This window comes from Copadichromis virginalis, linkage group LG14, assembly GCF_057382275.1.
Source record: "Copadichromis virginalis isolate Kocher_CV1m ecotype Utaka linkage group LG14, C_Virginalis_male_GT1.1, whole genome shotgun sequence".
In the NCBI taxonomy this organism is placed as follows: domain Eukaryota; kingdom Metazoa; phylum Chordata; class Actinopteri; order Cichliformes; family Cichlidae; genus Copadichromis; species Copadichromis virginalis.
Genome location: NC_140631.1, coordinates 19864858 through 19889149, shown reverse-complemented (window position 1 = coordinate 19889149; position 24292 = coordinate 19864858). Strand labels below are relative to the sequence as shown.

Sequence of the window (24292 nt, the reverse complement as noted above, 5' to 3'; positions counted from 1 at the left end):
CAGCAGAGTGAAAAGCAGAGGTGTTAACACACGGCCCTGTGGAGCGCTCTGTCAGAAAGTCCACAGTGAACGTAACACATAGGGCTCTTACAGTTACAGTTATCTCCTCTCTGTCTGCGATGTCAACAGCAAAAACTCAGGAATGGCATCACATAAACATCAGGTTAATCAGCTTAGTAGGATAGTGCAGAGCCCAAAAGTGTGAGGTTGTGAGTTGAAAGCTTTAGTTTGTCTCCTTTTATGCTAAAACAATTCTTGAACTTTGTATTGCTAGAAAGTCTAACAGTGACATCCGGGCAGTGTTTAGGAAGTACTTCGATCTGACATCATTGTAATGTCTGCAAGATCTGTTCAATTTTAACTCTTAAGTCTTTTTTTTTTAAACTATGGCTCGACTGCCAAACAAACTGTTGAAATAGTTGCAGGGTTAGCAAAGGAAACGGGGAAGCAGCTTTTAGTTCATGTCTGAACTAACAAATCAATTTGTTCAGAGAGTAACTGAGTTTATTTAAGTGAAACATCTGAAGCAAACAAATGGCTCCACAACAGTCCAGCACAACAATGAGTACAAGCGTAGAACATGTTCATCCTGTAATTCTGTGGACAGCAGGAGACCACAGTGAGGTGGAGAGGAGAAAACAAAATAACTGTGTTTTATCAAAGAAAATACAGTTGCGTTACAAGCGTGCGCCTGTCCACATTCTTCAGTTCTTTTGTGTTTTCCTGAACAATAACACAGGATCTGGAGCTGGATAGGAAGCTGGCTTCATATCCACACACACACACACACACACACACACACACACACACACACACACACACACACACACACACACACGGCGTTACCCATATATAACTCGTCCCTGATTCAGTTGGCAGCAGCATTATATTAAATTTCATGTTGGGAGATAACCATTTTTTTTACTGTAGGTGCCCTGACTGGCCTACAGTCTATTCCAGAAGTACAATCTGCAGAGCAACCCTGTGGTAGTGTTAAGAAATTTGTACCAGTATTATATTACTGTTAATGTAGCAAATGCATGTGCACTCATGTGTATCCTAAAATAGACGTTCTGCTTTGCACTCCTTCCGCTGATTCTGAAGCATGGGCAGGCATGCTAAACTGTTTCTGAAGGACTCTGGCTTCTGTCACAAATCAGATAATAGATAAGATGTGCATTACTGAACCAAGCACAAAGTGCTAAAAATGACACTATATCCTTTCGTTCAGTGACCAGTTTATTATGAATCCGACATGGTCCAATTATAGTTTTTACTAGTTTTGTATACTTTCTTATCTTGGTTGTGTGCTTCAAGTCATTGTCCTATTGCAAAATGAACCTTTATCACACTCTGAGATCCAGAGCACTGTAGAGCAGGTTATCATCAAGGATGTCTCTGTACATTGTTGCATTCATTTTTCCATTTACCCCCACTATTGTCCTAGTTCCTGGTGCTGCAAAACATCCCCAGAGCATGATGCTATGCTTTACTGTAGGGATGGCATTTCCGCAGTGATGAACGGTGCCTGGTTTTCCCCAGACCCGAGCATTCTCTTTCCTAGCGTGTGACATACCGGCAATTTGTCATGTCCCGAGGCATCTCATAGCAATGCGAAAGGTACCCTTTGGCGTCCTTATGATACGCTCCAGATTCTCAGTTGAATCCAATAGAATGCTGCTCGCAGCGGTAACACACGCTCCAGCCCTTACCCTAACCTTAACCCTAACCATAACCTTAACCCAGTCAGATAGTGTTTTCCAAAGCAATTCATGATCAGAGAGTAAAACACATTTGCATGTATAGATTCATTCCAAACGGCTCTCATGCCTCTGAATGCGTAACATCCTGACGATTTATCTTATCGCATGGGTATGTGACGAGTTGGGATGAGAACATGTTGTCTAGACATGATGCTTGGCATCCAGACCAAAGACTTTAATCTTTGTTTCATCAAACCAAAGAATTTTGTTTCTCGTGGTCTGAAAGTCCTTCAGATGCCTTTTAATAAAAGTATAAAAAAAATTGTAAAAATGCTTAACTGTATAACTTTCAGAACTGCTTGGAGAGTGGTGAGAATGACGTTTCTGATGTAAGAAATTACATCTAAACATTACTAAAGCAACTGAGAAAAAATGCAAGGAAATAAAGTATCTACAGTTCTGACTGACAAAAGTACAAGCTGTTTTGATGAGTTGTGAGATTCAAGTAAGAAATGCATCAGCATAATTACAAATATATTTAGTTGTGAAGTATATGTAGATAAAAATAATGAGAAATGCAATTGAGTGGGGAGAAAAGTGTTTCTGATTTGAGAACTGCATTAAGAGTAGTGAGACAACTTCTGGATGTGAGAACTGCATCAAAGTGATTGACGTTATGTAATTTTTCACAGCCTCTTCTTTGGTTTTAGGCAAGGCAAGGCAAGGCAAGTTTATTTGTATAGCACAATTCAACAACAAGGTGATTCAAAGTGCTTTACAGAGACATTAGAAACAAGAACAAATAAAAAGCATGATTTAAAATTGAATAAAACAAGCAAATAAACTAACTAACTAATTAACAAACAAACAAACAACAGTATATAAAATCAAAACAGATAAAATCAGAACAGTAGATAAAATCAGTAGTTAAATGTAAGTTTTGAAATTTAAGCTTAAAGTGTGGATTTGGTGCTTTATTCAAATGCAGCTGAGAACAGGTGAGTCTTCAACCTGGATTTAAATAAACTGAGTGTTTCAGCTGATCTGAGGCTTTCTGGGAGTTTGTTCCAGATATAAGGAGCATAAAAGCTGAATGCAGCTTCTCCGTGTCTGGTTCTGACTCTGGGAACTGATAAAAGACCGGATCCAGATGACCTGAGGGATCTGGATGGTTCATACTGGGTCAGGAGGTCACTGATGTATTTTGGTCCTAAACCATTCAGAGCTTTATAGGCCAGCATCAGAACTTTAAAGTCTATCCTCTGACGGACAGGCAGCCAGTGTAAGGACCTCAGAGCTGGACTGATGTGGTCCACTTTTTTGGTCTTAGTGAGGACTCGAGCAGCAGAGTTCTGAATGAGCTGTAGTTGTCTGACTGATTTTTTAGGTAGACCTGTAAAGATGCTGTTACAGTAATCAAGCCTACTAAAGATGAATGCATGGACTAGTTTTTCCAGGTCCTGTTGAGACATCAGATCTTTTATCCTTGATATATTCTTGAGGTGATAGTAAGCTGACTTTGTTATTGTCTTAATGTGTTTTTCTAAGTTTAGGTCTGCATCCATCACTACACCCAAATTTCTCGCCTGGTTTGTGGTTTTTAGATGTATAGATTGAAGTTCTCTGGTGACCTGTAATCGTTTTTCTTTGGCGCCAAAGACTATTACCTCAGTTTTGTTTTTGTTTAGCTGGAGAAAATTGTGGCACAACCAGTCATTGATTTCCTCAATGCATTTACCAAGAGCCTGTACAGGGCCTCGGTCTCCTGGTGACATTGTGATATATATTTGTGTGTCATCTGCATAGCTGTGATAGTTTATTTTGTTGTTGTTTATAATCTGTGCCAGTGGGAGCATGTAGATGTTAAACAGAAGGGGTCCCAAGATGGAACCTTGGGGAACTCCACATGTGATAGATACTTGTCTGCTCAGATGTGAAGTTACCTATTGATACAAAGTATTTCCTGTTTTCTAAGTATGTTTTGAACCAGTTTAGTACAGTTCCTGAAAGACCTGTCCAGTTCTCCAGTCGTTTGAGTAATATGTTGTGGTCAACTGTATCAAATGCTGCACTGAGATCCAGTAAAACTAGGACTGACATTTTTCCACTGTCTGTATTCAGACATATGTCATTAAACACTTTTGTCAGAGCGGTTTCAGTGCTGTGGTTCTGTCTAAAACCTGACTGGAAGGCATCGTAGCAATTATTCTGTTTTAAGAAGTAACTGAGCTGTTGGGAAACTGCTTTTTCAATGATCTTACTTAAAAACGGGAGATTTGAGATCGGCCTGTAGTTGTTCATTTGTGTCTTGTCAAGATTGTCCTTTTTCAGTATAGGTTTGATTACAGCAGTTTTTAGTGATTCTGGAAACACACCTGATAATAAAGAAAAGTTGACGATCTGTAACAGGTCTGACTCTAAAGTCTTTGAGACCTTTTTGAAAAAACTTGTTGGCAGGACATCTAAACAGCAGGAGGAGGAGTTCAGTTGACCTAAGATGTCCTCCAGGTCTTTGCTGTTAATAGGTTGAAACTGTTTCATGGTGTTTAAACAGTTTTTTGGTGGACACAGTACATATCCTGGATCTGCTGTTGATGTACCAATTGCTTGTCTAATTTTTTGGATTTTTTCAGTGAAGAATTTGGCAAAGTCATTGCAGGCCATGGTCGAATGAAGTTCAGCTGCCACTGACACAGGAGGGTTTGTTAGCCTGTCAACTGTAGAAAATAAGACCCGAGCATTATGGCTGTTTTTAGTGATGATGTCAGAGAAGTAGGACCTCCTTGCATTCCTCAGTTGTAAATTATAATTGTGAAGTTTCTCTTTATAAATGTCATAATGAACCTGGAGGTTTGTTTTTCTCCATCTGCGCTCAGCTTTCCTACACTCTCTTTTTTCATTTTTCACCAGTGTGGAGTTTCTCCATGGAGACTTTTTCCTTCCAGAGATAACCTTCACCTTAATGGGAGCAATAGTGTCCATTACATTTAACATGTTAGCATTGAAGCTATTGACGAGCTCATTGACTGACCCTCTGGGCAGGTCTGGTGTTAATGGGAAGACCTGGTTAAAAATTGCACTACTGTGTTCAGTTATACACCGTTTTGTGATCACTGTTGTTGATATATTTATGTGGGCTGAGATTTTACTTTCAAAGAAAACACAGTAATGATCAGACACGCCCACATCAGACACAGTAACCTTTGAAATGCTCAGGCCTTTGGAGATCAGTAGGTCAAGAGTGTGTCCTCTGTTATGTGTGGCCTCTGTTACATGCTGAGTCAGCCCAAAGTTGCCCAGAGTGTTACTCAGGTCTTTAGTCCCTTTGTCCTGAGGGTTGTCCACATGAATGTTAAAATCCCCAGCAATAATTACACAGTCAAAATCAACACAGATCACAGACAGCAGTTCACTGAGGTCATTAAAAAAGTCTGTGCAGTATTTGGGAGGCCTGTAAACATTAAGAAACACAACTTTGGATGGGGCCTTCAGCTGTAAAGCCACATATTCAAAAGACTGAAAACTTCCAGGAGATAGCTGCTTACATTGAAATGATTCATTAAATAAGACAGCAACCCCTCCTCCTCTCCTGCTCGCCCTGACCTCACTGATAAAACTGTATTTAGGAGGGGTCGTCTCGATGAGAACAGCTCCACTGTTACTTTGGTCCAACCAAGTTTCAGTTAAAAACATAAAATCAAGGCTGTGCTCAGTGATTAAATCATTAATTAAAAATGTTTTCCCAGCTAGAGATCTAATGTTTAATAAAGCCAACTTAAGTGTTTTAGAGGTATTACTTGTCCCCTCATGTTTGGGAGCAGTCTGTGGCACACAAGGTATGTTTACTATGTTTAAAGATCTTTTAGAGTGCAGCTCTCTGTGTTTTGACCAGGCCACATGTCTCCTGTCACCTAAAAGTACAGAAATTTTAAAACCTTCTAGTAAACAGGGTCCCAGCTTCTCCTGGGAAAAGTCATCACTGCCATAATCCTCACAGCCCGGACCCTTCACACATCACGCATCAGACTGCGGAGACAGGGCATGAAGAGGAACTAAGGGGGGCGAGGCTGGGCAATGTGACTTCGATTGCTCTGTTGAGGGTGGGGCTCGATGGCGAACCTTTGGCCGCTCTGGTGGGGGGTTTATGGGGGACAAAAAGGGATTGGGACGGGGGGTAGATCTGAGCCCAGCATTGACCCGCTCCATCATCTCCTCAGTGAATTTCAGGTGTGGGGAGGAGGGAGAAAGGGAGGGGGAGGAGGGTGATGGCCTGTCAGGAGTTTGGGGGACTGGGGAAGGTCGTGGTCCCTTGTCCTGGTCGTTGGTGTTGTTGAGAGAGTTGGAGGCAAATAGGGACCCCTCTTCTTGCCTTAGATGTCTCTCCTTTCTGAGGCTCTTCCTCAGATGCCATGGATGTCTCTCCTTTCTGAGGCTCTTCCCGGGTGGGGGCAAATGGAGCTCCTCCTCAAGGTTTCTGCTGGGCTTTGTCTGTTCTTATCAAAACCTTTGTAACTCCTACATCCATACAGTACATACAGGTCATTTTGGTCTTTCACCCTAAACCTCTTGGTGGTTCACTTTGTTCTAGACTGAAAACTAAAACAGATTATGAGCTTTGAGCTTGTGAACTACGGAATGCACTATTAGAGTTATTAAAGTTTTATATTTTCTAACGAGTCTTTCAAAGGTCTAATTTTATACTTATTTTAGTGAATTAAAATGGTTTTTTTGTGATTAGTTTTTAGTTTAGTTTCAGCTAATTACAATAACCTTGTGCACTACTAATACATTTGAAATCTCTGGACTTTATTGAAAGTTTTAAAGAGCGCTTCAAGGCTTATTTGTATAGGTTTGCTTTTAGCTAGTGCACACTGTTGTGTGTTTTAATTTTAACTTAGAGTATTTTTAGCTGTTGCTTGTAGTTGTGAAACGCGTTGTGATCCTTCTTTTTTTAAATGCTTTGAACACATTTACATATGTGTGCAAAATGCTCTACATCTTAGTTTTCATGTCATTTGACTTTCAGATCACATTTTCAGTTGTTTTTTGTTTTGTTTTTTTACAGTAAAGGCAGTGTCATATGTGCAAATATTTGAGCTTTCTTATTCCTGTACCTACTATCAGGGTGACCACATATTGTGAAGTCATGAGAGGCTCAGCGAGCATGTGAAGATGTCCCAGAAGGCAACTAAAAGTAAGCCTTTTTGCTGTCTGTGATTGTTATTTTTTTTTTTTTGATGCTGTTGTTGTATTTTCATTGCATTTTTTTAACTTATTGTCTTAAGATCTTTTTTATGATTTTCTCTGTGTGAACAGCAAATTTGAGGATTGGGATTTTTAACATGCCCTAAATTCACTGTTGTTTAATGTGAGATACTGAGAGGTCAAACTGGACTTCTTGAATATTGTAGAACTTATCAGTACTATCACTTATCATCAGAACAATTTGGTTACCAGTGAGTCTTTGTCAAACAGTAACCATAATTCTGTTTAAGCCAGCATACAGATCGTGTTAGTTAAAGCAGTCCAGGCCTTGTTATTTGAATGATTCAACAGGTCTGCCAGTAATCAGGCCTGAGTGTGTTTAGTGAAACTGAACTCAGCTTTACAAAAAAACTGTTTAATCACAGTTAATTCATGATTTAACAAGGGGGCAGGGTTAATTACTTTTTCACACAAGACCAGATAGGTTTTGATAACTTTTTTCACTTAAAAACTACATTTTGTTTTGACTCAGCTTATCTTATATTATCTAATATTACCGTTTGTTTAATTATCTGAAACATATAAGTGTGTGACAAATATGCAAAAAAATAGGGAATTTAAGACGGGGGGGAAACACTTTTTCGAACCACTGTAAAATGTTACCAAAGGCTGTTGCTGGCTTTTCTCTTTACACTTTAAAAACTTTAGCGTTAAATGAATTTTGTAGCAATTTCCATGTATTCCGTGTATAATTTATTGCATGTATTTTTGCACATAAACCACTCATAACACTACAACGTATTCTTTTAAACTTGCATCAGGCTAAGTCAGGCTAAGTATATTTATCTGTTTTCAAACACCGTGCAGCACTTACTGGCTGTAATTTATTATTGAATGGAGTCCTTATCTAACTGTCAGAAAGACAGTGGTTAAAATTACCTTCCAAACTCTCTTTTTAATGGTCCTTGGGTTTATTGTTCAATGCCTTGTTATAGATGAAGCTTAAAATATTTAATCACACCTTAAATTGCCCCAAACTTCCCGCTATTAGTCCAGTTAGCAGGAAAAAACCTTTATTTACTGTACAGTGTAGCTTTACCACTGAACCTGATGAGAAGAAAGTCCAAGCACAGCAATCTTTGGAGCAGGGGTAGGCAACCTTTTTGATGGCGAGTGCCATTTAAAATTTCCTCAGAAGTCAGTGTACCATATGATTGTATTAGCAATAAATTTAATAATGCTCTATATTAACAGTTACACACTATATAGAACCACTTTATAGAATTATATTTGTTTGCAGATGTTGGCAGCTATCAGCGAATAGTTATCAGCTATTTTGAAACAAAAAAAGACACTTTTTATCCATAACAAGAACTCTATAACAGCAAATTAACTGTACAACAAAAAATACAAATGCTATTTATGGTCTCCTCACAACAATGATAAGAAAAATAAACTGGGCCAATATGGCATGTTTGTTAATACACATATTAATCTGATCTCTGGTCTCCCACTCAGAGACACAGGTCTCCGAGTGTCCAGCATTCAGACAGCTACCCGAGGACACTCATTAGAGATGGACCGATCCAATATTACGTATCGGTATCGGTCCGATACTGACGTAAATTACTGGATCGGATATCGGAGAGAAATAAAAAATGTAATCCGATCCATTAAATATCAAAAAAGCACCTCACAAAACTTGCGACACGGCGTAACTCGGCCCATAACCGTTGCACTTCGGAGCAGTGTGCTCACATGATAGAGCGGCTGTGTGTATTTGGAGCCTCACTACCAAACTCAGAGGAAGTTATCCAAGAGAGAAGTTAAGCAAGTGTGTAAGTTCATCTCTGAATGTTTGTAAAGCATTCCTGCGTTAAGCTTAACAACCAATATATGGAGCGACTGCCTCTCTCTCCTTCTCTCTCCTGCTGCTACTTCAAACGTGAAACTGATTAATGATCAGCTGATCGGCTTTCCTGTCGCGACTCCGTCTCTCTTGTTTGTTTTTGGCACACATTCGTGCCAGAAAGAGGAAACCAGCAGCTGAACAACAGCAGCACGTTTAAGCTTGATAAGCTGTTGTTAGAATTTATTTAATATTACTTTCTACACCAGGATCTTTTTCTACGTAGCTGACGGCTGGTAACTGTGCAGGGGCGGATCTAGCAAAGTTTAGCCAGGGGGGCCGATAGGGCATTAACTGGGAAAATGGGGCACAAAGACATACTTTTCTTTCTTATTCTCATTTAAAATGTGTAGCTTTTAATAAATAATTATCCGAATCTTACACCCAAAGTTTTAATCTGATGTAAAATGTATAGAAGTCCATTACTGTATATAGTAACTGTTAAGTCTAATATACCCTAGTAAGCTATAGTACTTTTTCCTTTGGGAAGATACCATCTGTGCAGTCTGCAGTTCTGTTGAAGAAAGATGTTGAATCTATTTAATTATTCTTGAAAAATAATTTAATTCTGTGCATTTTTGTTTTCACACTGCATCAAATTAAAGTTGATTACGTTGATTAAGCATCATGAGGTGGAGGGTGGGGGGTGGTTTCCTTTTTTTTTTTTGCTGGGAGTTTGCAACCCTATTAGTTAGGTTGCTTAATATTTCTGCTAAGTGCTCTTTAAAATACCAGAATAGGAAGGATTGTGTAGGTTTAAGTTTATTAGATTTATCAGTATTGCTGAACTATGAAATATTTTGGATGCAGTGTATTTTTTACATACAGGTATAACGGAATAGCTTTAGTGTTGTTGTTTATTTAAACTTGAGTATGAACTTATAAAAAATGCAGCAAGATATTAAAAAACAGTTTTATTGATTAAAAAATACACTATATCGGATTCATATCGGTATTGGCAGATATACAAATTTATGATATCGGTAGCCGACATAAAAAAGTGGTATCGTGCCATCTCTAACACTCATGTGAGAGAAAATCTGCTCACACAGATATGTGGAGCCAAATACTGTCAATAAGGCCTCTGCAATGTTGTGAAGACAGTTAAACTTGTCAGGTAGTGATGTCCAGCTGGTGAAAATGCAAGCTCCATGAACACGCACAGCTGTGGATTCCAGCTGCTTCGATGTTGCATTAACTGGTATTAACTCAGCCAGTTAATGCGAGACAAATCCAGCTGCTCATTAAAGATTTCTGGTTTGATCAGAAAAGAAAACATTGGTCCATACACCTGAAAGTCCCAAAAACGCATTGTGTCTCGAGTCTACGGATGTATCCGTGTATTTCCATGGTGCTGACGCTGCGCTGAGCGGACAGCTCCTCAGTTTCCTCTTTCTGGCGCAAAGTGGGCGATAAACAAACAAGAGAGAAAAGCCAATCAGCTGATCATTGATCAGTTTCATGATTAAAGTAGCAACAGGAGAGAGAGAATGAGAGAAGAGGCAGCTGTGCAGCGTAAAGACAGAATAACTCCACCTTTGTGTCTTTTTCCATTCTAGCTGAAGTCCGGGACAAACTGCGTCCCTTCTCAGCTCAACACGAAATGCGTAATAATTTCTCTGAATGCGGGACAGTTGGCAACTCTACTAACTAACCTTATAAATAAAATAAAGTTCACTATCAGTAACATCATAGCACCCACCCAGCTGTATAGAAACTCCGTCATGCTAGCTAGCACGCAGTACGAGTTATTGTAACTGACTGTAAAAAGTCAGCACAATGAAAATAAACTCCACCTAAACTTGGTTTATATCTGACCCAGATGGACTGTAGTCATAACTTCTTACCTGAAGTTCAGTTCACACTCAGACCAGTGGCCGCCTCGGGTTTCTCCTCCTCCTGCCTCCCCTCTCCCTCGTCCACCTGCCAGCCTTCACCACTTGTTAATTTTACTGAATCTGTGGAAGCTACGCCATAGCCACCACCAAACAACTGAGTTATTTTTACACACCGGCCAGCAACTGGCCAATCCACCACCTTTCATTTATACCGTTACAAAAAAAAAATCATCGGCCCACCGAGCAAATGCCTGGTATGCCTGATGGCCAGTCCAGCTATGGTCGTGCCATCAGTTAACCCTTCACGTGACACAGTTGGCACGCGTGCCTAGGGTTGCCGACCCCTGCTTTAGAGTAATTTCATGGAGATGTTGTTAAAAAAAAAAGAAAAAGAAAACTTTTGATGCTCCCAAATGCACATTAACATAAGTCCAGTATATCAAATGATACTCATATACAACCCTCATTCCATACATGTGCTATGTAAAATTTAAATAAAAAGAGAATGCAATGAACCCATATTTCATTCACAATAGAACATAGAAAACATATTGAATGTTGAAACTTAGAAATTTGCCATTTTATGAACAAAATAAGTCATTTTGAATTTGGTGGCAGCAGCACGTTCAAAAAAGTTGGGTAACAGCTGTGTTTACCACTGTGTAGTATCCTTGTTTCTCTTCTTCTTTGACTTCGTTGTATTTTTGGTTTCATGATGTATCAACTGTTTTCAGTTGATGAAAGGTTTGGAGTGCTGTTCAGCACATGGTCAAAGGAGCTTGCAAAGAAAAGCGTCTGGACTTCTTTAAGTTACTTGAAGACGTTTCACCTCTCATCCGAGAAGCTTCTTCAGTTCTAAGGTCAAATGGTGGGGAGTCCCTGATTTAAACCTAGTGGGAGTGTCCCCCCGCAGAGGGACAAAAGGACCCCCTGATGATCCTCTAATCGCCTGAGCCAAGGTGTGAAACTGGGTGTGGGTCCCAATCAGCCAGGGTTTCGGGTGAGCTCATTGTGAAACCTGGCCCCACCTTATCATGCGAATTCCTGAGGTCAGATGGCCCAGGGTGTGAGTGGGCGTTAAGGCGTCTGGGGAGGTAACTCAAAACTGGATTATAGATGGCAGACACCGCCTCTGTTCAAAGATGGTCGCTCACAGTGGACATAGATGGCTTCTTTCACTCCTCTTTCAAACCATCTGTCCTCTCTGTCCAAAATTTGAACATTGACATCCTCAAAAGGGGATGCCAATGTTCACATGTTTGACCTTAGAACTGAAGAAGCTTCTCGGATGAGAGGTGAAATGTCTTCAAGCAACTTAAAGAAGTCCAGACTCTTTTCTTTGCAAGCTCCTTTGACTACAATGACCTGGATGACTGAGAACCTTCACAGACATACTGTTCAGCACATGTACTTTTCTGCTATGAAACTGTTGTAACAGAGGTGGTATGTGGTTTAGCATCGTCTTGCTAAAATATGTGCAACCTTTCCTGAAAGACACATTTTCTGGATTGGAGCATATGTTGATCTTAAACCTGTATTTACACTTTCAAATTTCAGAAATGTTTGTAGACAGATTTGTTTGCAGATTGATGAACCTCTGCCCAGCTTTACTTCTGTCAAACTGCCTCTCTAAGGTGCTCTTGTTATTCCCAATCATGTAACTAACATGTAGTCAACTAACCAAATTAGTTGCAAAATGTTCCCCTAGCTGTTTCTTTTTAGCACCACTGACTTTTTGAGCCCTTTGTTGCCATCGTTTTCTAATATTTTTCATGAAAAAGTAGAATATCTCAGTTTAAACATTTGTTATGTGTTCTGTTGTGAATAAAATATGTGTTTATGAGATTTGCAAGTTTTTTCAGTGTATTTAAAGAATTCAAACCATTTTTGAGAACATCGTATCGTAATTTGTGATCTTCACTCTTTGCTGTTAAAAATAAATCCTAGCAGATGGACAGTTTCCTATAAGCCTTTGCATTTGTCTTAATTTAGAAAGTGATATTTGAATGAAAATCAGTTTCATTGGCATTGCCCGTACACCTGTTTCAAAATGGCACGTCAGAAAAAGCAAACATCATAATTTGCATAGAAGAAGACTGAGCATTGTCTCTCAGGTGACTCTACTTTTATACCCTGATATGTTTGCTTCTGTTTTTGTCTTTGTCTGCTCCAGTATGGTGGCCTAGGCTTCTCCCAGTTCTCCTGTTCTTCGTCACCTTTGTCATGTTCTACTGTTCGTATGCCTTGATTCAGAGGTAATCTCACACAAAGACACACTCTAACACAAACATGTCTTTCTTTCTTTCTTTCTTTCTTTCTTTCTTTCTTTCTTTCTTTCTTAATTTCTCTGGTATTGAGTCACAGAATCACAGTAATACCCATTTCGCAGGATTTCTGGCCAGCGCTGAGTCACTAAAATCTGAGAAGACAGCCTATTCACAAAGTGGTCTGAGCTGCTAGTCAACCAAAGCCTCACACATAGCAATTTTTGCACTTTTTTGAGCATTTTGGACTAAATTACTGGCACTTTCCATTTTCACTGATTCAGCAGTAGTTTTCATGCCATCTGTGGCAACTGTCTTTCAGCTATGGAGGCACCAGCAAGTCTCCCAGCAGTAGCAAGTCGCTGTGTGGTGGCTGGCTAACCCAGAAGAAATGGGAGAGCCTTAACTTTAAGTGAGTAATGGCATGTCTGTGTGTTCTTTTTTCTTTTTTTCTTTTTTTTGGGGAAACTGACTTATTAAAGGAGTGGTGTATAGCAGTGTTTTTATTTGAACATAAAGTGCCGAGTTCCTTGAAACTGGACTGCTCTGTACCAGTCATGACAGAAAAGCATATTTTACAGAGAAGAAGAGTTATGTTTAAAAGAAGAGTTTCCATCTAAATAATGGTTACAGTAAGTTTCAGTCATTCCAGTGGAATGTCTTGATAAAAAGCCAGAGAGGGGGAGTTAATGTGAAAAACTAATTTTGGCTAACAATGTCTTCATGACATATACATATTTTTTTTATAACTTGATAATGTCTAGCCCGTTTTGTTAACTAATCCCTGTTTCACATTCTCTAACATGCTCACAGTTATCTATCTTTTAGTCTCTTTATCAGTTTATCGACCTGTATATTTACTCACCTTTATTCTTGGCTCTGCTCTATTAGTAAAAGGGAATGTGTGGTTTGGCCAAACCTCATCCAAGGTCACTGTTTATTTATTTAGCCCAGTCGACCTTCCACCGCCTGCCCTTTAACATTTTCAACAGTTAAGATGTGTAGCTGAAAAAGAGTTCAGTTCAGAGTTACCAGTCCGTTGTTCTTGGATTTTTAACATGAGTCAGTCACAGGGAAGCCTGCGAGGCAGTTACAATGACATTTCTCTAATTAGACTCCCTGCCCGGAGATTTATCCTGATCTCCTACAGAGGGCTAGCTGGCACACAAGAGTAATAAATGCCTGAGAGACTTACTGTCAAAGACAGTAGGTTATAAACAGCTGGAGTGAGTGAGCACAGAAGAGCAACTGTTTCACATATTACAACCTGCCACATTTGTCTCACTCCACAGGCTCTGTGAGTATTATTGTTTTCTTTCCCCTCTCCATGGCGAGGGAATGTCAGCGGAGAATTTTAATGAAGGAAATTGCTATTGAATGGCATCATATAAATAGGTGATTTTCTTATAACGAGGTTGGCTTACCTGCTTAATGGGTACCAGAACATTTGGTAACGCTAGTGCATCAGTTAAGATTACAAAGCAGTTTTTTTTCTTTTTTATGTGCTAGCTTGAACACTGTACTGCTTGGCAGAACAGATGGTATTGTCTATTGTGTGGGTTGATTATTTTAGACAAAAAACTTGAAGCAGTTTTCTTTGCTCTCCCGGCCACAAAGCCTCTGGCAGCATAACTCATCTGTACACTGAAACTGTGTGGTATCATCTTATAAACCCTGCTTTGACATTTCTCATGCAGCATTAGCAGACGGACGCAGCTCTTTATGAAAATGGAGGATTTCTTTTGGCGGCAGCATCTGTCAGATCTGGCATTACCTTATGGCATTAAGGGCAGTGGTATGTTGACCTTGCATTTTAAATTAATCCCCACTCTTCCCACTCACTTTTAGCAAATTTGTCTCATTTTGACTGGGACCAGGACTGGGGATTAAATAGATGACATCTTAAACTGTTAATACAGCTGAAACCCAGGACTGTAGCTTTTTCACCAATTCAAGCTCTGTGTTCGGCGTGAACTTTTGAACTTCTCCATTTCTCACTTTTCATCCCAGAGCTGCTGCTACTGAAAGTGCTTGCTGTAACTACAAATTATCACGTGCCAGCCAACATTGAAAAGTAAGTTTGAGCACACTTTAGCAAACTTGGCCAACAGTAGTAAAGCGAATTAGTTTAATATTGCAATCATGGATAACGATTTGCTTTTTTAGACCATCTTACAATTTATTTATTTACAAGAATATTAATCTGCACTTTTCTAATTATTCTAAATATTCTTAACTATTTAAAAATTTTTCAGTATCCTGCTCTGTTTACCAATTCAAGCCATCATGCTCAAAATAGAGTAGGCCAAGATCGGTGCCAACAAATACACACTATGCAGTCCTGTGAAAAACACCCTATGATTCAACAGCTTGTGGCGCCGCCTTTAGCAGCAATAACTTGAAATCTGTCACATCGTTGTGGAGGAATTTTGGTCCATTTTTCTTTACAACATGGAGGTTTGCAGGCACTGGTTTTTGCCAAATGTAGCACTCTGCATTATGGCCAAACATCTCCACGTTGTTCTCGTCTGCCCATAGGATTGTTCCAGAGCTCCTGTGGTTGTTTAAATGCAGCTTTGCAAACCTAAGCTGTGCTGCCACGTTCTTTTTAGAAAGACGAGGCCTTCTCTTGGCAAACGTTCCAAACAAGCCACACTTGTTCCATCTTTTTTTAATTGTGCTGTCATGAACTTTAACGTTTAACATGCTAACTGTGGCCTTGTACTTGATTTTTAACATGGTTGCAAAGAGTTCTGTGAAAACGCTCTCTGTAACTGTTCCCTATAACTGTTCCCTATGTCCTCGCGTGCTGTTCCAGTAGTGATGATAGGTTTTTGCCTCCAGAGAGCCATTTTGTTTGTAACTGAACAAAACATGTTCATTTTAAGACCGATGAGAAACCTTGATAAAGAAAAATTTGCCACATTTAATTCATAATGTGAACCTGTGTTGTTTTTCTCCACAGCCTTGAGTGCAGAACTTGTGTAGTCATAGGTAATGGCTTTGCCATTAAAAACAGCTCCCTGGGAAGCATCATCAATAAATACGATGTGGTCATTCGGTAAGCAATAATCATACTCCACACAACAGTGAAATCATTTTTCCTGATTATGGTATTAAAATGAAATGATATGCTCTACTGTGCAATAATAGTGGGGTTAAAGTGTGTTTGAAAGTGTCTGCCATATATTTAAATCCAATTATTTAGATGGATGCTTGGATTTAAAATGTTCAAAGTTGCAAACAATGAAGTCAGTATATGGCTTAAATGTCTTTAAGCCAGAAGCTCAGACTTCAGACTGCTCTAAATAGTTGATTGCTGACAGTCTTCAGCCCCTCAGCCTGAAAGGCTTGGGGTAATGTCATCACCTCGCCTGGTGGACAGCCAGGTTGGGTGGATACCCAAGTTTGCGAGCGCAATAACTCGTGAATTAAGGGATGTAGGACTTTCAAATATGGGTGCATGTACAAGCAGGTTGAGGGATAGAGCTGTTGGCGATATCATTAGTGAGGTCATCTACACTTTTTGTTGTAGGGATTGAAACCCAACCAACCTGCTGTTCTGCCCTTCTGTTTATCAAGCACAGCCAATCAGAAAAAATCATGTCCAAGGTTGATTTAAAAGGAGAGCAGTTAAACTTCCATGTTTCAAGGCAGTTAGGACTCATTGCTATTGCATTTTAAAAAAGAGAATGTGTTGATTTCTTTTACCCTCAGCCTCTCTAAATAGGGTTTAATTCACTTAGCTGTAGACTGTATAAGCATGTGACTCTGACACAGAGCCGTCCTCTCAGGCTAAGTTTGGGTCAAATCAGGTTCTTTAAAAGCAGAAAAGAAAGCATTGAGTTTACTCAGGGACAAAGGCATCTAGCAGATCTGACTCTACAGCCTTGGAATGAGCGACCGCATTCTGAGTTTTTTTAAGCCTCTTTCAAACAGCCAGAATTAGGCCTGGCAGCAATGCACCCCCCCCCCCCGAACCCCCCTCTTTCCCTCCCCTCACGTCTCTCGCTCTCTTCTAATTATTTTCCAGCCAAGTCAGGTTATTGACACTCAGAATTCAATGCATGCCTGAGATTTTGACGTCATCTGGCTTTTTTCCTGCCATGGAAACACTGCTTGACTTCTTAAAAGCCTGTTGAGAATTAAGTTCTCAAAGTGCTTGCTAATAATTTAATGTTCTCAGTCTGTGCTATTGAATTTGTCAACTATAGAGTTATATTGTATTTTTTTGTTAAGTGATGAAACACAGATGTTTTTTTATTTCACAGAGTGAACAAGGTTTCGAATTTCAGGCTGTGTACAGCGTAGAGTGAGTTAGTCATCCTGTTCTGAGGCAACTTTTTAACTTTTATTAATTTTTCCCCCCCAGCTCTTAATCGTGTGATAGATAATATCTGTCAGTAGACGACATATCTGGGTGCAACTTTACACATACACCAAAATTTATGCTGCTGCAACTTCTTAGTATTCATAAGACTGATTGCGGTGTGACATGTTGGTAAATCGTGTTTTATTTGCCATCACAGAAGTGCGTTTTCTCCAGTTTTATTTTTACAGTGATTGCATCTCTGCTGAGTAAACCTTGACCAGAAAAAGAGTGTTGCAAGTTGTCCTTGTTGCACATTAATGTGTCAGAAACTAAAGAGATGGTCATGGACTATCTGTGCAATAAAGGATGTAGCTGTTGAGTTTGTGCATCAGCATAAAGTTCTGTAAAAAAAACATATGCATACTTGAGTTCATTGCACCACCCCTCCCCTGCAGCTCAGCCAGGGACCACAACTCTGCCACATGTACTTATTCAGGTTGTCCGTGTATAGTTTATTGATCTGCAACATGTAAGTGTGAAAAATCTGCAAAAACACAAGAAATCAAGAATTGTCAACTTCGGGCTGAAGGACCCATGAGCTTATGTGATTTACAAGAATTGTTACTCCTCTTAGAGTATTATCAGATTTCAGTGAACATTGCATGCAAAGATCACCTAATGGATCTTTACCTAAACTATGCTCAAGGCCGAGGTCATGTTACCTCCAGTGTCTTTAAGCATGCGATCAGACCTTAAATCATTTATGTAAAAACTGAATCGGTTGAAGCCCCAGGTCTTGTATGGAAGCCCCAGGTCTTGTAGCTTGGCCACCAGTCCTTCCACACAAACTGGTGGCCAAGCTACAAGACCTGGGGCTTCCAGACAGCACCTGCATGTGGATCAACAGCTTCCTCTCGGGCCGTAGACAGAGAGTCAGAGTTGGCCATCACACATCCTCAGCCCTGAGTCTCAGCACTGGCTCACCCCAGGGCTGTGTGCTCAGTCCACTGCTCTACTCTCTCTACACACACGACTGCACTCCTCGCCACCACAGCAACATCTTTGTGAAATTTGCAGATGACACCACAGTGGTGGGGCTCATTTCCAAGGGAGACGAGTCTACGTACAGAGACGAGGTGGAGCAGCTGACGTCATGGTGTAAGGCCAATAACCTCCTCCTCAACACTTCAAAAACCAAAGAACTCATAATAGACTTCAGAAGGAAAAAGGCAGAGATCCAACCACTATTCATAAATGGGGACTGTGTAGAAAGGGTGGCAAGCTTCCGCTTCCTGGGAGTCAATATAGAGGAGAACCTTTCCTGGAGTGTGAACACCTCCGAGCTGCTGAAAAAGGCCCAACAGAGACTGTACTTCCTGAGAATTCTCAGGAGGAATAACATCACACAGAGACTGCTGGTGTCCTTCTACAGAGCCACCATTGAGAGTGTTCTAACTTACTGCATATGCATCTGGTACACTAGCTGCACAGGGGCTCAGAGGAAAGCACTCCAAGGGATCATTAACACCGCCCAAAAGATCACTGGCTGCCCTCTCCCCACACTGGAAGTTCTACACAATGCCCACTGTTTTAAAAAGGCCCAAAACATCATAAAAGACACCTCACATCCTGGCCACTCCCTGTTCGAACTGTTGCCCTCAGGCAGACGGTACAGGGCAATCAGAGCAAGGACTAATAGACTCAAACACAGCTGTTATCCAACTGCAATAACACATCTGAATACTACAAAAAAATGTCCATCACGCCACTCTTGTGTTAATCTATGCACGGTCTGAAGCATGTGTGTGGGATGTATGTGAATGTTTTACTGTTATATCTTATTAGTATTTTAAGTATTCTATCTATTTTATTTATTGAATTTTATTGTTTTATTTATATTTTGATATTGCTAGGGATGATGCAATGATCGGGGACCATTCTTCATTTCGTTGTTCTCATGACAATGACAATAAAGTTTTCTGATCTGATCTGATGAAGCTCTGAGAGGCTAGCTGCAGGTGGGGAGTGCAGTATTTCACGATCCACTGAATAATGGTTATTCAATGCTCATTTACATCAACTTTTTTCTAATTGCAAAAATTGAAATCCTGACTAAAACAGCTCTGAAAATCCTTTTTTAAATTTCTTTACATATTTTATTCCTGCCTCAGGTTGAATGATGCCCCGGTAAGAGGCTATGAGGAAGACGTGGGGAACAAGACCACCATGAGGTTCTTCTACCCTGAGTCAGCCTTCTACAACCCTGGACTGGACAATGAGCCTGACACCCTTATGGTCCTGGTGCCTTTCAAACAGCAAGATCTACGGTGGCTCAAAGAGATCCTCTACAATGAGAAGAGGGTACTGGATGTGTGTGAGAATGCACTCTCCCACATGCAAACACAGACTCTCTTACGCACACACAGTCATCTCCCTTTCTTTCGTTCTTTCCTCTCTCTGCCTCAACTGAACACATTCTCTTTACTTTTCAAGCTTGTCTGTCTTGCATATCAGGAACAACTACTTAAGAGGTTCCACTTGAGCAGTACCAGCACTCTCCAGAGTTAAATGTTGTTTCCATTGCAGGCATCGTTCACTCCGTATCCCACGGCACCTCCGGCCTCCTGCTGCTAATAGTTGCAGGGTCATTACCCGCTAATTTGCACATCGATTTAGTGTCCTCCAAACATGGAGATTTACATGCGTCTCTCCTTGCATGCATCCATTCTGCCAAATAAAGGGCAATTCGTGGCCGTTTTCACTCTCAGTCTGTAAACACCCTGTCTGTTTTTTTGTCTTTGCCAGGTCAGGAAAGGCTTTTGGAAGCCCCCTCCTCAAATTTGGTTGGGTGATGCCAGTAAAGTTAGAGTGCTGGACCCACACTTCTTGCATCAGACTGCAGTCAAGCTGCTAAAGATCAATTTTCACCCCAAGAGCAAACAGGTGAGTGATCACTTTCACTTAAGTGTTTTTTGTTTGGTTTTTTTGCAGTCGTGACTATGCGTGATCTCAATTTGTGGTAGTAGAAGTTTCAGTGCAGATCGAAACCAAACTGTCTTTATTCCTTATTCAAATCAGTCCCATTTCTTACTTAATCATAAGTTTTTGCTCTGTAATTGTGGTGGGGATGTTGCAATACCAAGAATTTCTGGCATCCTCTGCAGCAGACTTTTCTTCCTCTTCTGTGCTCTTTTTCCTATGTTTCTGTTCTTCTTTTCTGGCCTTTCACTGCTTCCCACATGAATGTTAACAAGGGTGGACGGAGCCTCTGCTGATTAGGCACTGCTCCTCAGAATGATCCGTCATGACCTTTGTGGTAAACAGTTTATTGTAAGAGGCGTTTCTGCTGAAATCTAGTTGGTGATTACTGTGAATTTGGTGACAATTAGCTTCTGCTTGGCGTCCTGGTATCTCACTGTAAGATAACTGTCTCATGTCTTTAACGATAAATCGGTGGTTCCCTGGGAAATAATTGGCTTATTTCATTTTTTGGGGATAAGAAAAGCCAAAATATTGTTTTCTTATTGTATGTCTTTAAAGGTAAAAGGCAGTTCCCAGTGTGCTTATCTGTGATGCGGATTATTGCTTTTGTACTGTGGCCTTCACTAACTTTTAACTCGATTTTAATGTTTAGTTGGTTTTCACTGAGCATATCCTTTGACATTTTAAAGTAGAAGGCAAATGAAACGCAAGATGGCTGAATCAAAACACGAAAAGTAAAAGTGAAAGCATTGCTCTAAACCCATAAACTCGAGGAAAAACAGCAGTTGCGCAATGAAGATCCAGAGTGCATGACATTTCTTTTTTTTCCCCTGCTGATCAGATTTTGAAACACCACGAGATCCCTCTTGGACTGAAACTGGTGTATTACAGCATTTTTTATTGGCCCATAGCATCTCATCTTCCAAGTGTGGCTTTCTGTGTGTTTGGTGGGGATCGTCGTCGATGTGGATCTTCAGCCAAGTTTTGTTTTGGTTCTGCTTGTTCCCACTGAGACCTTTTTGTCAAAGACTTGACAATGGGTGTAACCATTTCAGATTGCGGTATAAACACAGTTGGTTCACTGCAAGACGAGAGTGAGGAGCGGGAAGGCAGAGATCCTGCAGGCAATCAGCGGGCTCACTCGACAGGAGCTCTGTACCATCTGTGCAGCTTGTACGGGAATGGCTGGGGGGCAGCAGTAGGAGAGGTGGGATGAAGTGGTGGGAGAACTGGGGCCTGCAGGCAGTAAAGTTTTCAAGTAACACCTGAATTATGTTTATTCGGGGCTGTAAGCATGACATTTTTTACACATTACTGAACACGATGGAAATGTGCATCTGGCACGCCCTCACTCTGTGTTGTTGTTGGATACACTTTTTCTCATTTTGGAACTCCTGTGCTTTGGCATCATCAGTTTCCCTCAGGTTACCGATTATGCTCTGTGCAGCGGCAAAAACTCTGTTTCAGATTCTTGACAAGGCTACTCAAACAAATTGTTATCTCTGTTGCTATAACCAACTGCACATTTGTTTAGACACACATTTTGCAAAAAATTAACCCTGAGGGTACAAAAGCTCAACGACTCACGCAAATGAACACTTACTGTCATCTACATGCCGGTGTGTTGTGTGTAGGCTTTCTTTTAAACATCTCCTGAAAAAGGCAGAAGTAGAGTTATCAGCACACATTGAGGAGCTGTGCTGATCATTCACTGAGTACCAGATGCCAGCCTGACCTGTTGCTAAACTATAAAAAAAAACACACTTGAGCCCTACTGTACCTCTGAATAAACTTTTAAAATAGCACTTCCCCTGAGGTTTCACACTTCAACGTGGGTTTCAAAAACCTCCACTGAGACAAAGTCCACACCAGCCCAGATAAATTTGAAAACGGCGTTTTCATCTGAAACTGAAAGCAACAGCTAGTTTCACAGGCTGTGCTGCCAGATCTGTTATTCAAATATAGATGTGTGGCATCACTGAAATATCAGAATCTTAGCTAAAGCTCACAAAACCCTTTCCATGACCACCAAACACAGCTAAAACAACAAATCTGACAGCATGTACACGGACAATGTCTCTGTTGAAAGCACAGATCTCACCGAGTCCAAAAGTGCAAGTTTCATCACGACCCAACCAAAAATTCACTAAGCCAGCAGCAAAAGGAGACCAAAATTTCGCTTCAAGTGTGACAAACATTAGCATCAGTTCTGTCTTACCTGTGCTGTATTGTTACCAAAAAAATCCACTTTGATGCAATCACATTTCCTGCACAGCTCCATTTCGCAGTGTGTTTCAACAGCAGTTTCCTGTCATAAATTCCTACTTTCTGCCTTATTTGATTCTTTACGCGCGGACGCATTACGCACCAGTCCATAATTTTTTAGAGTATGTTTATTGATTTGTTTTGCGAAATTGACCTCCAGCAAGAAAGCCAAATTTCTGCTTTTCAATGCTGAAGAAATATCAGCTCTCACAGATGGTGCCAAATTTTTTTAATTTGCAAAATCAAACCTCTGTAACTTTGCTCTGTTTCACTTCAGCAGCATTGATCTTTCCACGGGTAATGTCCATCTGTTGACTCATGGTTTTCTTCAGTTTTTGATCTACTGCAGCACAGGTTCATGCTGTAAAAGACACACAAAAAATTAGGCCAAGAAAAAAAATCTGTGTTCCATCCTCAGTTACTTTGACACAATGACGTCTGTTGTGATACTTACACCTGTGATGTGATTAAGGCTCACTTATATGTTAACTTTATTTTGATATCAGGATGGTTTACACAGAGTTTTTTCCAAAACAAGAGGTTGCAGATGCTGTGTTGACATTTCACTAAATAAGTTTAAATACTTTTTCATTGTTAACATTTGATGAGGAACAGTGGGGTGTTAACTTTTTCTGACTCCTGAAGGGAGGCACGCCAGAAAAAAAGTTTGAGATCTATTGGTTTTGACATTCAGTAAGCCCCGTAACTAGAAAAGAACATACTGGAAGTAGGCTAATATAAACACCGGTGCATTTACCGATGGAGCATTGCACAGGAAAAAAACACAAAACACAGATGATGATTTGGAAAGATGAAGAATAAAAGGTTTTTGTTAAAGTGGGTTTTAATTTGAAAAGTGAATGAGAGTTTCTTTTGTCTTCAGGTCATATGGAAATAATTCTTCTTCTTGCCTATGTGAGCACGCGTAATCATAATCAGTCATATAGGGAGTGGCAAACAGCACAGGGGAATTTCTGTGGACAGAAAGAGCCAGCCAGGAATAACACAACAAACATGTCTCCTCTCATTAAATCTCACATTACCTTGAGTTCTAGTTTTTCCTTAAAGAAGCAAAAATAAAATATCAGCCGGAAGGTTTTGCTTCCTGCATGTTCTTTTGTCATTGTTTTTAGGCAGAAGCCAATTAAGGAATGTGACATGCACAAAATGTGAAGAGAAATGTATATCACCGCTGTTTGTGGGCTGTTTTTCCCTCGGGATATACAGGAAAAATTGTAGTGTGGAATCGAATTGTAGGAATTAGTCTGTGTCCTCTTTACAGACGTAGTCCACCTGGATTTCATCACACCAGACCAGCTTTCAGCCAAATCTTGAGTTTTTTATGTCTCTGTAACTAACTTGCAGCCACACTAAAACCTTTGCAGGTTAGTGTATGTGCACCTGTACATTAGTGATAAGGCCAGCATTTTCACTTGCAGGACTACGTATGTATCTGTCACAATGACTTTAGACAATAAACTCATCCTTTACCATGGCACACCCATTTTTACTCTGCTTACATGGTGCACCCATGCTTACTCTGCATATGTCCACTTTTTTTTAACAACATAATTGCTAACCATACCATTAAGTCATGGCAGAGGCTTTATATGTGTAGTAACCATCAATTTTTCACACACCTTTCCTTTCCTTCCTCTCGATTACTGTGAAAAAGACTAATTTACTGTAATCGAGGGGAAGGAAAGGAAAGGCAGAGGGCTTAAATGCTTTGAATCACTGTGTTTGAAAAAGCAGCTGTACTTTGCTTGAGAACAGCAGTCTCAGAGCTGCAAATGAATTTCAAAATAAAATGT

The 24292-nt window shown here is 40.2% G+C and overlaps 1 protein-coding gene across 5 annotated transcripts in view; it reads left to right on the top strand.

Annotated features, from left to right (window-relative positions):
• st3gal4 (ST3 beta-galactoside alpha-2,3-sialyltransferase 4) overlaps positions 1-24292 on the top strand; it is a 48597-nt gene that overhangs the window by 22672 nt on the left and 1633 nt on the right. For 3 of the 5 annotated variants that reach the window (XM_085429784.1, XM_085429782.1, XM_085429783.1), the window contains exons 3-9: positions 12829-12910; positions 13242-13331; positions 14617-14714; positions 14930-14993; positions 15885-15980; positions 19403-19601; positions 20037-20174. In XM_085429784.1, the coding sequence (XP_085285910.1) occupies positions 12829-12910; positions 13242-13331; positions 14617-14714; positions 14930-14993; positions 15885-15980; positions 19403-19601; positions 20037-20174 (767 nt within the window). Of the gene's footprint in view, positions 1-6827; positions 6898-12828; positions 12911-13241; positions 13332-14616; positions 14715-14929; positions 14994-15884; positions 15981-19402; positions 19602-20036; positions 20175-24292 lie in introns of all 5 variants that reach the window. The other 2 variants (XM_085429785.1, XM_085429781.1) reach the window with 2 other exon arrangements.